We start from the raw sequence: 14,893 nt of genomic DNA on the forward strand, positions 1-14,893 counted from the left end.
ATACCACGTCCAACTGACCTGCTTCCGAGTTTTCGTGAGCAGCGACCAAAAAAACCATGTCCCTCGTTCTCAGCAGATGGACAGCTCGGAGTTGTAACAGGCAACGCCTCCGGGTTACCACGTCGAGCATAGGATGAAACCCAAGGTACGATTCAGGTTGTTTTCCTCGCGCATCTGGGTCGCCTGTGAGGTGGTCAAGCTGGAAACGGATATGTGTTCGGAGAGGATGCTCGCCGCTCACTCATCTGCGATTGTTGAAGGAACCCGCTTTTATGAGCCATGAGTAATATTCTCTTAATACACCTTCTAGATAGAAACAGGATCGTCAGTGCCCAGTTTTAGCTTCCGCACTTCAGTAGAGGAATGGCGGATCAGTTCCAAGCATATCGGTTGCACAGTGTCACTCCCTGATATAAAGGCTGCGAACCACACCGTAGAGAAGTTTCCGTGCCGATGGTGCAAAGTTGCGATGTAAGGGCGTCGACTATAGTTCTCCCCGTAGACGCGCGCCAACACTATCCGATAACGAAGGTAGGCCTGGGTCGAGGTAATCGAGATCAAAATTGAGATCACCCAGATTCACACGGTTGTCCAGAGAGGTCTGCAGGGCTTGCATATTGCTCTCCAGCAGCCGCAGCTGTCTGTCGAAATGTTTCGCGGGTACATTGCCTGCCAAGCTCTGCTGGCGGAGGATGCCGACCGTGGTACTGAGGGCAGACAGGTCGTCGTCTGTGAAGTGCAGAGCGTCCTGGTTGGGATACGCAAATGACTGCATGGTCCTGGCAAGGTGGAGTCCGATGGCAGCAGTGAAGGCGTAGCTAGCATCGAAATAGGAATAAGTGGCTGCACATAAATCCATTTAGCATTTTCCCAGATTTGGAAAACTGGGGTTCTCACATAGTGCCCCTTGGTACTGTAACCACTCTAATATACCTGCTGTCTCTCGCGCAGAGTCCAGGATGGCGCTGTAAAATGCTCGGAGCATCGGTTTTGACCCAGGATAGGCGTCGTTCGTGTCGAAATGGTCCTTCGTCCGCGCGTCGAAGCGGTCATTGTGGATGTTGACCAAGATGGGCCGGAGAAGCACAAGGATGGTCTAGTCTCAGTCAGTAGGAATGACTAAAAAGTCTGCGTGGGGGAGAGAGCGAGCTGACTTGATGATAGATGAGATGCAAATTCGCGGTCACTCGGCTCGGGAACAGTCCCAACCCTTCGAAACTCCTGGCGAGCTTCAACTTCTCCGGGAGCTCCTGCTGCCAGGCGATCAAGCCTTGGTGGAATTCGTCCATCTTATCCAGGTGTTGTTGTGATAAAGGATTGCCCATGTCAAAATCGAACAGCGAGATATGTGAATAGGGGTTGATCGCGGTGCCTGCGTAGCCGTATAACGAAGAATAAGCCTGACCTCTCAGGCGCATGAGTTCAAGGTGTGCATTGGACTCTTCAGAGTCAAAGAACTCCATCACTGATTCGCCAGAGATACGACTGGAGTCTGCGTATTCAATCGTAATCTCATCGTCCAGGATCCCCCACGGCCTACCTGTGGTGGAGGAAGTAAGTCTAAGCAAAAGGTCAGCTCGCTCTGGCAGAGGTTAACGTGCTAACAACATACAGATCTTGATAATACACGGTCCAGAATACCCGCCTCTGATGTTCGCTTTCAGCTATACGGAGATCAGAGCCTTCTAGCGGCACATCCAGCGGGCTTCGGTGCAAGCCGAGTGAAAGCGCCGCACGTAAACCGAGGCCATTGTACATGTAGGCCGTGTTAATTTTGTCCATCGAAAACGCGTAGACCGCAAGCAGGCACAAGGTCTCAATGTACAGTACGTCAGGATTCTCGGCCACCTGCTGAAGAAATGCAACGGATTGGTAATAATAATCGGCTCCAGGAGCTTCTTTGTCGGGGGATGCCCGGCCTAACGCCAGGCCATTGTCAGCACTGCTGCATCCATTGCTGTTGTGTAGCTCCCCGACTGCAAGTACTGCAAGCCAAAAGCATAGCCAACCTCGATCTTTGCTTCGAGGGGATTCCGGGTGCTGATACATTTGTGTTACCCTGGCGCGAATGTGCTGTCGTCGGAAATAGTGCTGGTCGTGGCCAATTGCGAATTCAACGCATTGAATTAGATGTATGCTGTGGTTGTAGGGCGGCATACGAATCTTCACTGGTCGGCTGGCATCGGATCGGTCCGAGGAACGGGATACTTCGGTGTCAATAGATATCTCCAAGCCTGGGTTCATCAAGCCAGGATCTAAGTGCCCTAGGGAAGCCCATGAAGGATTGAAGGAGGCCTCGTCGAATGGATCAAGCTGGAGCTTCTGCACCGCAGCCCAGGCAATGAATTGCTCCACAAACGTGCGACAGGAAGGATTCGCACGATATGTCTGCCTCGAAGCTCGTTTGCCTTGATCCGATCGACGTGAGCTGAAATCCTTCTCGGAACGTCTATAGCTACCGGTCTTTGATGTCGCCGGTATCGAGCCTCCATTAGCCGCAGTTGATGGTGTCGAATTTTCCTCCTTGAGGCTGTTCGAAGGCGAGACAGGTCCTTGCTGGCTCACGGAATATCTTGATTTGCGAGGGGGCGGAAAGATACACGGCGAATCGGATAATGTACAGTTCCTGCACGGAACCCCTAGCCACCAGGTTAGTCTCAGATGCATCAAGCTTCGATTGACTCGCGCATACCGCCGAGGCATTTTATTCTTTTCGTGTGACACCGCGAGCATCTGCCATTAGCTGTCAGTACTTCAAAGCTCAGAAGAGTCGATCTTGTGCAAACAAGAAGATTAGGTCTTGAGGTTAACAGACGCTTGTTTTCTACGCGGCGTGTAGTATATCGGCTCCGGCCTTTGTACAGCAGAGGTCTCACTAAATGTCACCGATGGCATTGAGGGCGGTATGGGTGTTGCCGGCCACATTGTCGCAAACACGATAAGCTATCATTTCCCGCCCAGGGAGCTGTTCTGCATCACTATAGAGCATGGAGGAGTGCTCCAAGAGCTCTAGTTTCCCATAGATACATTTGATCGATATGTCGTGTCTGTGGATATGGAATGCGATACGGAGGGGGGAGTCGATAAAGAGCCTGGACTGGCAAATGGTTGTCGCCAGCGTCCTCGGCATATCGGAAAAGGGCTACTGCAGCTGATAGCATCCACGTGATTGCGCTAAGTCTTGGCAGGTCGTTTGAAGGGGATTAGGGCTTACGCTTAATTGTGCCTCCCTTGACATCAACATGTCCAACACACAGCATCTTTTATGGCCTTTCGTCAAGCTGAGAAGCTGCCGGCTACTTAGGCTTTTAACATCTAGACGACTTGGTCCGGTGCATATGGCTGCAGCTGTGCCCTGATTATTTGAAGCTGGCTCCGTTGAAGAATTCAAACTTTTGAGTTGGAAACGAGCCCTCGCACTTTCTTGCGAGCACTGATAGGTGATGGTGTCCTAATATGCTCCTGGGTATCTGTCTTAACAGGACGCGACCAGACAATATCTCAGATGCCTCTGTCTCTCTTTCAAGTCTTCTCACGCTGCACCTGTCATCGCCTCTGCGTATTCGAGAACAACGCTCTTCGGTTCAACAAACACGCCCAAAGGATGATAATCTATGCTGTATCCGAATGCTTCTGGTCCACCATACTCCAAACCCCTTTTCGTGTCTGACCATCGTGGCGAGCAGGTAATTCCAAGTACCGTAACTAGCAACCCGTATCGAAACTCAGGAACGCCGAGGGCGCATCCAGACTGGGTGTCAAGAACTGAGATTAGATCGGGCACCGTTGCCAGGTACGTCTCGGTTCCGTCGTCGGCGATATGCTTTGCATATATATTTTCGTTCTTGAACGGGATCTTGACCACGCCTCCTTCAGCGACTGCCGCTCTCTCATGAGTCTGTTCCTCTTCGTCTTCGTCCGTTTGGGCTATGGTTATCTCCCCATAAGAATGTCCTTTGAAAACCCTTCGTTCGACTGCCACTATCTTCCCCCGGAAAAGGATCTTTGCTGTGGTAGGACCCCCAACTTCGTCTATAATCTGTTCCGCAACGGTATGAATGGTGCTCTCCTGTTGGGCACGGGCCACGGTCCTACCAATTCGCCAGGAGAGCGAAAGAGTGTTGATGACTCCATAAGATCTCACACGGTCAGTCGTCGTGGGCCTGGCTGCCATGCCCACTCTAGATCCCATCTCCGAGCAAGAGGCTCGTAAGGCGCGGTCAACTATTTCATCGTCAGGCGACTTCGTCATGATGATCGTTTTACCGTCACCCGAAGCAATTGCGCACGGTGTCAGCTGTCCACTTTCATAGACCGCGATTGTTGTTTGCCAGTACGTCGGATATGCTCGGCCTGATATCGTGTTAGCAACTCATCGATATTTCTGAGAGGCAAAGATGGGAGACGCACCCATCCAGTCTGCATCGATCACTGGTCGATCGAACGCGTGGGAAGAGCCAATGAGCAAAGGCTCTAAACCGTTGGCTCCTCCAATCTCCAGGCCCATGACAGCATCGAATGATTTGTGACCTAGGTATTCCATCAGGTCTGCCACAGCAGTTATACATTCCGAAGAGTTCAATCGCTCAATCGACACTGCAGGCGATCCCATCATACCACCCCCTGTTGTTTGTCAGCGCATCAGCAGCAACGATGTGTTCTATCGGACTCACAGTAAATGAGAGCATCCTCCTTCAAGGAAGAGCTATCGATAATGCGAATCGTATTGCCTCCTCGGATTTGATCGCGCAGTTTGAGGAATTCGGCTTTGGGTGAACCACCACCAGCACACCCGAGGATGTAACATCCCACACTAAGCCACTCGATGTCGGTTTCCGAAACAATCCACTCGTGGACACCCGTGTCTGCGTTCCGTCTGACCAACGGTCGATATGCGTCAAAGTCGAACTTGCCTTTGGTAATCTCTTCTTTCGAAGATAATGAGAGGCCTTTGACTGGGTGGACAAGAACTTCATTTGGCTCATCTTCCTCTTCAGCCACTGTTTTGCTGTCGGCAACATAGTCCAGAGAGAGATCCCCAACCGCTTTGACCAGAACGCGAATTTGTCCAGAAACATACGGAATCGGCAAGGTGTCTATTTCAACGACCGTCACAGTACTTGGATCGGCACCTCCTTTCATTGCTTTTGCAATAGCTTGAGCCTTTGCGTCCTCCATGACTTCAGATAAAGACATATCTGTGATGCTGTATATAGCATCCACCGAGCCACAAACTCTCGAAATCGCAGCCCCGACGGCGTTCGCGACAGAATGAAACTTTGGCACCACGACTTGAGATACTCCTTCGAGTTCTAGTGGACAGATAACAGAGCCTCCGCCGACCAAAAGAACTGGCAGTGGTGCTGGAGTAAGCTTCAACCGGTCGATGACACGCTCAAGCATTTTCTTCGTCCGGGCCCGTACGCGCTGTATCATTTCGGGCTGAATATCGCTAACCAATGCTGGATCTCCAACAGCAAGACCCCCAGCAACTGCCACATCGGTAGCTGTACAAGTGTCACCGCCAAATACCCTCGATCTAGTGGTCAGCTGGTATCCAACCGAATCTGGCCCGATGGAGACGTCGATTCCCCGTTCGCGTATTATCGACCCTCCTCCGAGGCCAATTGACTCGAGATGAGGCATGGGGAAGTTCATCGTCACCCCCGCGACACTGACATAGGCCGATGCTGCGCGAGGAAATCCTGATGGTAGAAGAACGCCGCAATCTGTCGTCGTACCGCCAACGTCGATTACAATTGTCGATGTACGTTCCTCGCCCTGTAATCCCAGTTGTCCAAGACCAAGATAAGCCGCCCCTCGCATGGAATTTGTGGGACCTGATGAAAATGTCTTTATCGGCAGTTTTGCGGCCGAGACAGAGTCGAGGACTGTACCATCGTTCTGCGAAATGAATAGGGTACAGTCGAGGTTTAACCGCTTCATGGCATTACGAAAGCCCCGAATTGTGCGTCTCGCAAATCTCAGGATAGATGCATTCAATATGGAAGCGTTTTCTCTTTCCAACAATCCGATATTCGAGACTTCAGATGAGCAAACAACGTCGACATTGCCCAGTCGCTTTTGTATTATGTCGCGAACCCGGCTCTCCTGGTGAAAATGCTGATCGATCGGGGAGAAAATTCCAGAGATCACAATGGCTTTGATCCCGAGCCTCTCAATCTCCTCACACTGTTTCAAGACTTGCTCCACGTTGATCGGAGCTTCCTGAGCGCCGTCGATGTGAAGACCTCCGTCAACATAGCCGTGGTAGCCATGCAGGAGGTCAGCCAGTACAGGGGGAAAGTCCGAGAAGGGAGGAATGTCTTTGGTAAAACTTTTGGACAGCCGAATTACAGCGACTTTCGACAGTCGATGTACATCGCGCTCAATAACCGCATTCAAGAAGTGTGTGGTTCCAACAATGAGGCAGGAAATATCTGAAATTCGATCTCCGGCTTGTTTCAGTACGTTACTTACGGCCGTCTCGATGCCGTCAGTCACATCGGGACTTGTTGTTGGTGTCTTATGCCAGGCCAGTACTCCACGATTGGGCTGATGAACCGCATCCAAGTCGAGAAGCACAGCATCCGTATTTGTGCCTCCAACATCGACACCAATCCTCAGAGCTCGCTTTGCCCGAATCGAACCCATTTCAATGCGAGATCAGCCCGCGAAAAACGATTACTTTCGAGGAATCGAGAGTGGTGCCGTGTACGATTTGTCGTAGAAGACAGCTCGCAAAATCTGTCTCGTCTATATCAAGGAGATCGACCACGCATGTGGCCGGCAGCGAGTTTTGGGATCAGATATGTAGGCCCGACAGTCAAAGTCACCTACGACTGTGTCATATTCCTGACTAAAAAACCCCTTGCTGTTCGGTACCTGACCTCGTGCAGATGGAGTTCGAGGCAGGCCCGCCGAGTCTAGAATACAACTTCCGGCACCCAAACCCCATCTACAGAACTATCCGAAGCAAAAAGGTTGATCCGTGAAAGCATTGGCCTATCTGTTTGCGACCTGACTAGTTCGATTACGGCAAGCACGTCCACTGATAGGTTCAGATAGGCATGTCGCCAATGTCCGCAGTCTTTGATACTTCCTCATTGGTCCACTACTCCTCAAGATAGGTGACAGCGATCGCCGCCCCACAAAACCTAATTCAGGATACATTCGCGTGGGTTTGGCACGCTGCTTGTTAACGGGTGTGGCCACTATCCAGTTAATACATATCGTATTCTCGAGAGTCTGATACTTGCTCTGGCCGCGGGTGGCGTCTGGGCGCTGACTTGAATCTAGACTGCTTCTCAAGACATTCGATATCAAAACTACATTTACTTTACATGGACAAGCGATGCTCAAGAGAGTTCCCTATCTTCGACTTACGGTGCCTCTCGGACGAACGATAACGGATTTGCTTCTAATGAGGGGCTAGTCGCACAAAGTGTCCAACAGCCAGCGGACGAGGTCGCTATATACATCTCTCAGAGAATCCGCGAAAATTTGACCTACCTTCCTCCGAACACCACTTTCTTCTGCAACTTGCATTACGTTCCACTCCCCAGTTCTCCACGATGAAGATGCCGAATTTGAGACCACGTTCGTTCCACCTGCAGCTTCAGGGCGAATCCTCCATCTGGATCAACGATGACATTCGACCGCTCCCTCCATCACGGCGCCTTTGGGACACATGGGCATACCTCTCATTCTGGGCCATCAATCAGATTGCCCTAAGTAACTGGCAACTCGGAGCATCCCTCATTGCAGTCGGCTTGTCCGTCTGGCAGACTATGATTGCAGTTATCATCGGCAAGATTATCATAGCTGGAGTGGCAATATGTAATGGAATGATCGGCGCAACCTGGCATATTGGGTTCCCAGTCATGTCGCGTGGCATCTGGGGTGTCTGGGGATCCTACCTCATTATCATCCAGCGGATTGTTCTGAGTCTCACCTGGTTCTGTGTACAGTCCTGGACCGGGGGTCTCTGTGTCACTGCAGTTCTCTCCTCTATATTCTCCGGCTTCCAGCACATGCATAACACCCTGCCTGCATCAGCAAATACCACGACAAAATCATTGACTGGTTGGATAGTCTACAACATCATTACGATACCCATGCTCTACATCCCCCCAGAGAAGACCCGACGGCTACTGTTCGTCATGAACTTGATCTCCGTCACCACACTCATCTCGATGATGATATACGTCCTGTCCACTGCCAAGGGTGGCGGTCCATTGTTGTCAGCACCCGCCGCAGCACAATCTGGCAGTGAATTAGGCTGGGCAATTGTGCAGGGTATAACGACAGTTATTGGGGGTATTGCAGTGGGACTCACCAATCAAACCGACTACTCTCGCTTCGCTCGCCGACCAGGTGACCAGATTTTCGGCCAGTGGTTCTCCATCTTGACCTTGGGCACAATCCTGCCGCTGTTTGGATGTCTCACAAGCTCAGCATCCATCAAACTCTACGGCCAAGCTTACTGGAATCCACCTGATCTCCTCCTCCGCTGGCTCGATGATGACTACAATGCTAAGTCTCGGGCTGCCGCCTTCTTTGGGGGCTGTGGCCTCGTGGTCTGCCAGCTTGCAATCAACACCATCGACAACGCCTTTTCTGCTGGAATGGACATGGCTGGTTTGTTGCCAAAGTATTTCAACATCAGGCGAGGATCCTATCTGGCACTCATCCTGTCTATTGCCATGTGCCCATGGGAGCTGCTTGCCTCGGCTGGGACTTTTATCAGCGTTATGGGCGCCTGTATGTTTATTTCCTTTGAGTTGTCTTTCAGTGTTTGAACAACTAGCTAATCTATGCCCATGACAGACTCCGTCTTCCTCGGACCCATGTGTGGCATCCAGATTTGCGATTACTTTCTAGTCCGCGATCGCCGGGTAAAGTTATCGGACCTATACAGGCCCTCCCCGTCAGGCATCTACTATTACTTCCACGGTTGCAACCCGCGCGCATTCGTGGCGTGGGTCTGTGGCTGGGCGCCGCAGCTGCCGGGGTTTATCGCGAACGTCAATCCCTCAGTGAGCGTGCCAAAGGCTTGCACGGACATGTTTTACCTCGCCTTTCCATTGGGGCTGACCATCAGCTTCACGTTGTACCTCGGCCTCAACAAGGTCTTCCCACCCAAGGGTCTTGGTGAGTATGATGACGTTGACTATTATGGCACCTTCACCAGCGACGAGGCTGCCAAGCTTGGAGTCGCGCTTTTGGAAGAGACGTCGGGCAAGGAAAAGGAGGAGCAATTTGGCTATCCCACGAACCAGAAGGTTGTGGAGTCGGATGTTTACGAAACCAAGATTTAGACCGGGCAGAGGACAATTGCGGCCACTGGGTTCTGTAATCGACTCCCAGCTCCGAAGTTGTAAGCAGACTCTGCACACCATCACCTATATATATATATATAGGGCCGCGGGGATGATTCACTAAACCAGTCCTGCCTAGTTCGCTCACAGCGCGACCGTCTACAACTATCTTCCCCATCTCCAGCCAACTTACTCTGACCGCTGCTTGCTATTTACCCACCCGCCACTTTACACACCCTACCCGTGCGCACAGCTGCAGTTTGAGCGACGATCCAGATTATCGGCGACCTCATTGGCGCTGGCTTTTGTAATTTAGCCCTCGTTTGATACCTCCTCCGTGCCTTGAGCCTGGTAAACTCCCGCCGTGCCAATGGAACAAGGAGCTTCCGTGCACAGAGTGATGCTAGCCACAACTTTGAAGCGACACATTCACAAGGCATCACACTTCCCACGTGAGAGCTTAAGCCGAGGAACCAAGGTATCAAACTTCCCTCCCTGCTCCTTCTGAGCTACGGGACACTGGCAAGTCTCAGGCTCATCCTAAATGTCTCTTCAGCTCTTGATCCAAAGCCATCTGTCGCGTGGTTAGGAGACAGGATAAAGGCAAGAAATGATCCGGTCGAAGACTGAGGCCTGACTCTAATCCTTGCGTCCTTCATTGAGCTGCAGAGGACTGTCTCAGGTAGAAACAACGGCTTGCAGGTGCTCCAGCGCTGCCTCGTTAATCTACGCTGGATGTGCTTCGATGATGGGACAAGCGGAACACGAGTAAATCTCATTCGGAATATTCCGATGGTGAAAAAAGGAGGTAGATTTGGAGACGACGGCACGACTATCCCAGTTCTTTGTAGCCAAGCACCTGAAGACTATCTTTTTGTGGACTATAGTCGTCTGGGGTCCGAATATCTGCATTACCTTGGTGCTGGTCAGCTGAAATACGAGGTGAAGGATCGAGAATAGACGGGCGTCAGGAGCCTAACAGCCACCTGCGAAGTTGCAGCATATTGTAAGTAGATGGAGAAGTGATCGAACGGGTGTAAAAGGTCTAACACTTCACAATGTATCAAGATCCCAGTTACCAGGGTGGCGACAACAAGTCGATTGTTCAGCTGGAGGACTTCTTACTTGTACTGTGTATTCCTCCGCGAGGCTGAAAAGACCGGGGGGGCTTGAGCCGGCGGGGAAAGTTCCGGGAGTGACATCCGGTCCTTTTGACGATCTACGAGGCCTGCCTTTGTCCGGCTTGGTCTCCGTCTTGACCTACCGCCATTGTTGTCAGCGTACGGAGTACTGAGTACCCTCTTCACATTTTCCCATAGACATGACTGACAACAACACAACGAAGAAAGGAAACTGACACTGTTCAGCGAGCGGATGCCAGCGTCGTCCTCGACATTCTCGCTCAGTTGGCTTAGATAATGAATGGCCGTCCACAGGGCAACTCCGTCCGACCCTTTTGGAAACGATCGCTGCCCCCAGCTGTGCAGCAGGGGGATGCAAGCTAGTCAGTCGGTCTTGACATTGTTTATCGGTCCACATGCATGTCAGGGGCCGGCCCTGATAGGTATCTTGCCGACACGGAGGCCTATAGATGAGATATGTAGCAACCTAGCGTCGCAGATTGCAATCATACACGCTGGAAAGACACCTACCTCTCGAAGATTACCACCAACCAATCAACCCACCCCTGCTGTATCTGTCTATCTCTCATGCCTGTTCAGGTAATTTGTGACCCCCGTTGCGATATGCATGCGACGCAAGTGCGGCGATGATCGACACGCACCAGACCCGTGGGCTTGTCCGATCCAGCATGTTGATAGGCATCGTCATTGGGTCACAGGGTCTACTGTTGCTATCGGATTGCCCGTCTGGGAAGGATGGTTGAGATACCTCTGTGAGTTCATTGGGCCCATTTGAACTTTTGATTGTTGCTGGTCCCGATAGTTATGGGGCATTTGACGATATTTGTGCAGGCTTGCGGGCACTGAGGAACACAAGGACGGGACGGATGGGTTTCCGACCACGCGGCACGGCTCGACAACTCGAGGTAGAGAGAGAGGAAGAAAGAGATAGGTGCTTAGCCTCGTGGCTCGCTCACCGTCCCGAGCGACGAATATATGTCTATCCAATCCCAGGAGTTGCAAACAAGACCGATCAAGGGAAGACACTACTATTCGAGTGGCTTCTTGACAGACAATCTTCTTCCATCCCACATTCTCCAGCAGGGCGAAGGCAAGCTTCCCTAGAGCGATGGCAGACGCGAATCGCAATGTGGTCCCTGGGACCATCCACCTCGTCGACACCGAGGCGGCCGAACACTCGGGCAAGAAGGACATCGTGCTCAACCCACGCCCCAGCTCAGACCCGGAAGACCCGTTGAACTGGACCAAGAAAAGGAAGCTGTGGGCCATCACCATGGCGTACATCTACATCCTGGGTATCGGCATGTCAACCACGGTGCAGTATTCCATCTTGACCAATATCGGCGAGGCGACCGGCATCTCCATCGCGGATATCAATACCGGGACTGGCTTGGTAAGCTTGTCCAGAGTCCTCCTATCTTGCTGCAATTGTCCATTCTTACCACTCTCCAGCAATTCCTGTTCGCAGGCTGGGGATGCCTTTTCTGGCAGCCGGTGGCACTCACGTACGGACGACGAGGCGTCTACATCCTGAGCAGTCTGTTGGCCATCGGCCCAATGATCTGGACGGTCTACACGACCTCCACGAGCATATGGTGGGCTCACCGTAGCCTGTTGGGCCTCATCGTCGCGCCGGTGGAGTCGCTGGGCGAGATCTCCGTTTCTGACTTGTTCTTCGCCCACGAACGCGGCAATTACATGGGCATCTACACGCTGCTGGTGTTCGGCTCCAATGCCCTGGCGCCCTTTCTGGCTGGCTTCGTCACCTACTCCATGGGCTGGGAGGCCGCCATCTGGTTCGGCACCATCATCCTCGGCGTATGCACCGTGATCATCTACTTCGGCATGGAAGAGACCATGTACTTCCGCCACACCATCGAAGGCATCGACGAGGGGGCCGCCGAGGTGACCTCCTCTCCTGGCGTGGAAACGACCTTGGGCGAAAAGACCGACGCCGTCTCCAAGAGCGCACCGCTCCAGGAGGAGCCCGTCTCCCCGATCGCCGAGTCCATGCACCGCGTCGTCCCCCGCCAACGCACCTACTGGCAGAAGCTGCAGCTGTTCCGTCTCGACAGGGACCGGCCGTCGGTCAAGCAGATGTTCATCATGATGGTCCGGCCGCTGTGGATGTTCTTCTACTTCCCCAACGTCGACTGGGCGGGATTCCTCTACGGAGCGTCGCTGTGCTGGTACAACGTGCAGAACGCCACCATGGCCCTGATCCTGAACGCCGCGCCGTACAACTTCTCCGCCCGCGCTGTGGGCATTTCCTACCTGTCGTTGCTCATCGGGTGCTGCGTGGCCTGGTGGTGGGCGGGCTGGGCGGGTGACGAGATCGCCATCCGCGTCGCCCGGCGGAACAGGGGCATCCGCGAGCCAGAGCACCGTCTGTGGCTGCTGACCTTTTCTGGGACTCTCGCGGCCGCCGGAATCATCCTCTGGGGCGTGGGCGCGGCACATCAGATTCACTTCATGGGCCTGATCATCGGGCTGGGTATGACGAGTTTTGGCATTGTGAGTGGCGGGAGCACGTCCCTGGCATACGACGTCGACTGCTTCAAGGAGATTGCCGGCGAGACTGTCGTGCTGGTCATCGTCATTCGCAACACGGTAAGTTTTCTCTCTTCTCTTTTCACCTTTCCGACCACGCGACCTACCTGCCTGCGTCTTCAGCACCCAGAACACGATTCGAAGACCTGTTTCTCAAGAGAAATAGCACGTCACTGACTGACTGACTGACTTGTCACAAACAGATGGGCTTCGGGATGAACTACGGAATTACACCGTGGCTGGAGAACACGGGCACGCAGAACTGCTTTGTGGCCGTGGCCTTCCTGTGTCTGTTTTGCAACTTCAGCTTCCTGTTCATGACGGTCTGGGGCAAGAAGCTGAGGCGTCTGTCCGCGAAGAAGTACTGGGAATACGTCGACACCTTGATCGTCACGGCGCATTAGGATCCAGCCAAAGCCAAGCCCCACGGTTCACGGGCTCGAGGTCGACGAGGTTGTGGCATGGATCGAGGCAGGCAAGCTCAAGAGTGCAGGTTAGATGGGCGAGATGGTGCTCTACTGCCAGTATATAGTGGGGGGAGCGAGGTAGGTAGGTAGGTAGGTTAGGACTGTGAGGTAAAGGTCTCCAGGATGTAGAGGTAGAGGTCGAGGTAGAAAAGCCACCAGGAAAGAAACCACGCCTCCAGCCCAGAAATTGGTCGCTGAAGCACAATACAATACTTTCTTCAGCCAACAACGTTCGTATAGAAAATACACGAAGTGAGTGAGTCTCGTATCTAACACCTGAACAGAGGGATCGACCGCGTAGTAGAGGTTTACTCTATGGTAGACCATGCCCATCACTTCGGCTGACTGATCCATCCATATCCCAACCACACCAGGAATACCGACCGGGTCTCGAATACTGCGGAAGGAAAGGGGCAGTATGTAGTATCAGCATCCTACTCACGCACCATCTTCCGCCTTCAGAGTCCCCATGGGACGTCTGCCGAAAACCACGACGATAACAGAGTCCTGCTCCTCCTCCAAAGGGCCAAGGGGCCAAGGGGCCAAGGCTCTTTCTCTCTGTTGCCTGGTTGGGAAATAGAAATACATGCAGGGGTGAGTAGTACATACATACGTTTGATGGCGCCCTGATATGCGGCACAGACACACACAAACCAACACCAACACAGACTCCGCACGAGAGCAACTGTCCTTATCTGTCCCAGTCCAACACTAATAACGCATCACCACAGCGGGAACTAGACGTGTGCGGCTCGGAAATAGTCCCAATGCAAGTGATCGAGTGAATGAGTGAGTGGATGAGTGGATCTTCCGTAGCCTACCTACCTTGAGTTGAGCCTGACTGATATCAGGTCTCGTCGAGTCAGTACGAAGCAGGTACTAGGTGGTGGTAATGGTAGCGGTAGTACTTACAGTACGACGACGCCAGAATACCAACCAGGGATGGGCCCAATCCCAACGCCAATCAGTGATAGATAATGAATGGCCCTCCGCCCGTGAGTGTGATGTGATATGAACTCGGTTACCTATTCGGGCCATACTCTCCATAATCGTAATATTGTATGTAGCATTATGCTGGACCCCCGCACACATGTTGGTGGTGGATATCACCGCCAGTCCCGAGCGCAATCCGCGCCCGGTCTCCTTCCCGGTCGCTGGCCAACAGCAGATCCTCGATTTGAATTCGCGCCAATAAGGTTTGGGGCATGCACGCTCTGTCTGGCTCTCCGAGATACGATACCGCTCGCTGATCAGCGCGCCTGGCCTGGCAATCACTCGTGCAGGAAAAGTTCGTCGAATGCTCCATGCCTCAAGCGCTTCTGTGCGGCCCGGAAAGACGGCTGGTGAATGGAGAAAGAAGAAGGTGAATGAAAAGCATCGAATCGTTATTCCTATCGTTGACTGACTGACGGGG

General features: G+C 52.7%; 3 protein-coding genes across 3 annotated transcripts; 2 read left to right on the forward strand and 1 right to left on the reverse strand.

Moving 5' to 3' along the window:
- Nucleotides 1-484: 484 nt before the first annotated feature.
- On the reverse strand, nt 485-6,654 carry AYL99_09239 (hypothetical protein; the record flags this gene model as incomplete). Its single annotated transcript, XM_018840746.1, has 8 exons — nt 485-843; nt 934-1,096; nt 1,155-1,560; nt 1,613-2,639; nt 2,693-2,733; nt 3,537-4,353; nt 4,411-4,623; nt 4,674-6,654. The coding sequence occupies 8 exons, from the start codon at nt 6,652-6,654 to the stop codon at nt 485-487; spliced, it is 5,007 nt and encodes a 1,668-aa protein (XP_018689427.1).
- Nucleotides 6,655-7,574: 920 nt separating this feature from the next.
- Nucleotides 7,575-9,320, forward strand: AYL99_09240 (hypothetical protein; the record flags this gene model as incomplete). Its single annotated transcript, XM_018840747.1, has 2 exons — nt 7,575-8,763; nt 8,830-9,320. The coding sequence occupies 2 exons, from the start codon at nt 7,575-7,577 to the stop codon at nt 9,318-9,320; spliced, it is 1,680 nt and encodes a 559-aa protein (XP_018689428.1).
- Nucleotides 9,321-11,570: 2,250 nt separating this feature from the next.
- AYL99_09241 (hypothetical protein) lies at nt 11,571-13,416 on the forward strand (the record flags this gene model as incomplete). The annotated part of the gene is made up of 3 exons (XM_018840748.1): nt 11,571-11,855; nt 11,915-13,072; nt 13,216-13,416. 3 exons carry the CDS (start codon nt 11,571-11,573, stop codon nt 13,414-13,416), a joined length of 1,644 nt encoding a protein of 547 aa, XP_018689429.1.
- Nucleotides 13,417-14,893: the final 1,477 nt, after the last annotated feature.

The sequence above is a fragment of the Fonsecaea erecta genome, assembly GCF_001651985.1.
Source record: "Fonsecaea erecta strain CBS 125763 chromosome Unknown Scaff9, whole genome shotgun sequence".
Taxonomy (NCBI): Eukaryota; Fungi; Ascomycota; class Eurotiomycetes; order Chaetothyriales; family Herpotrichiellaceae; genus Fonsecaea; species Fonsecaea erecta.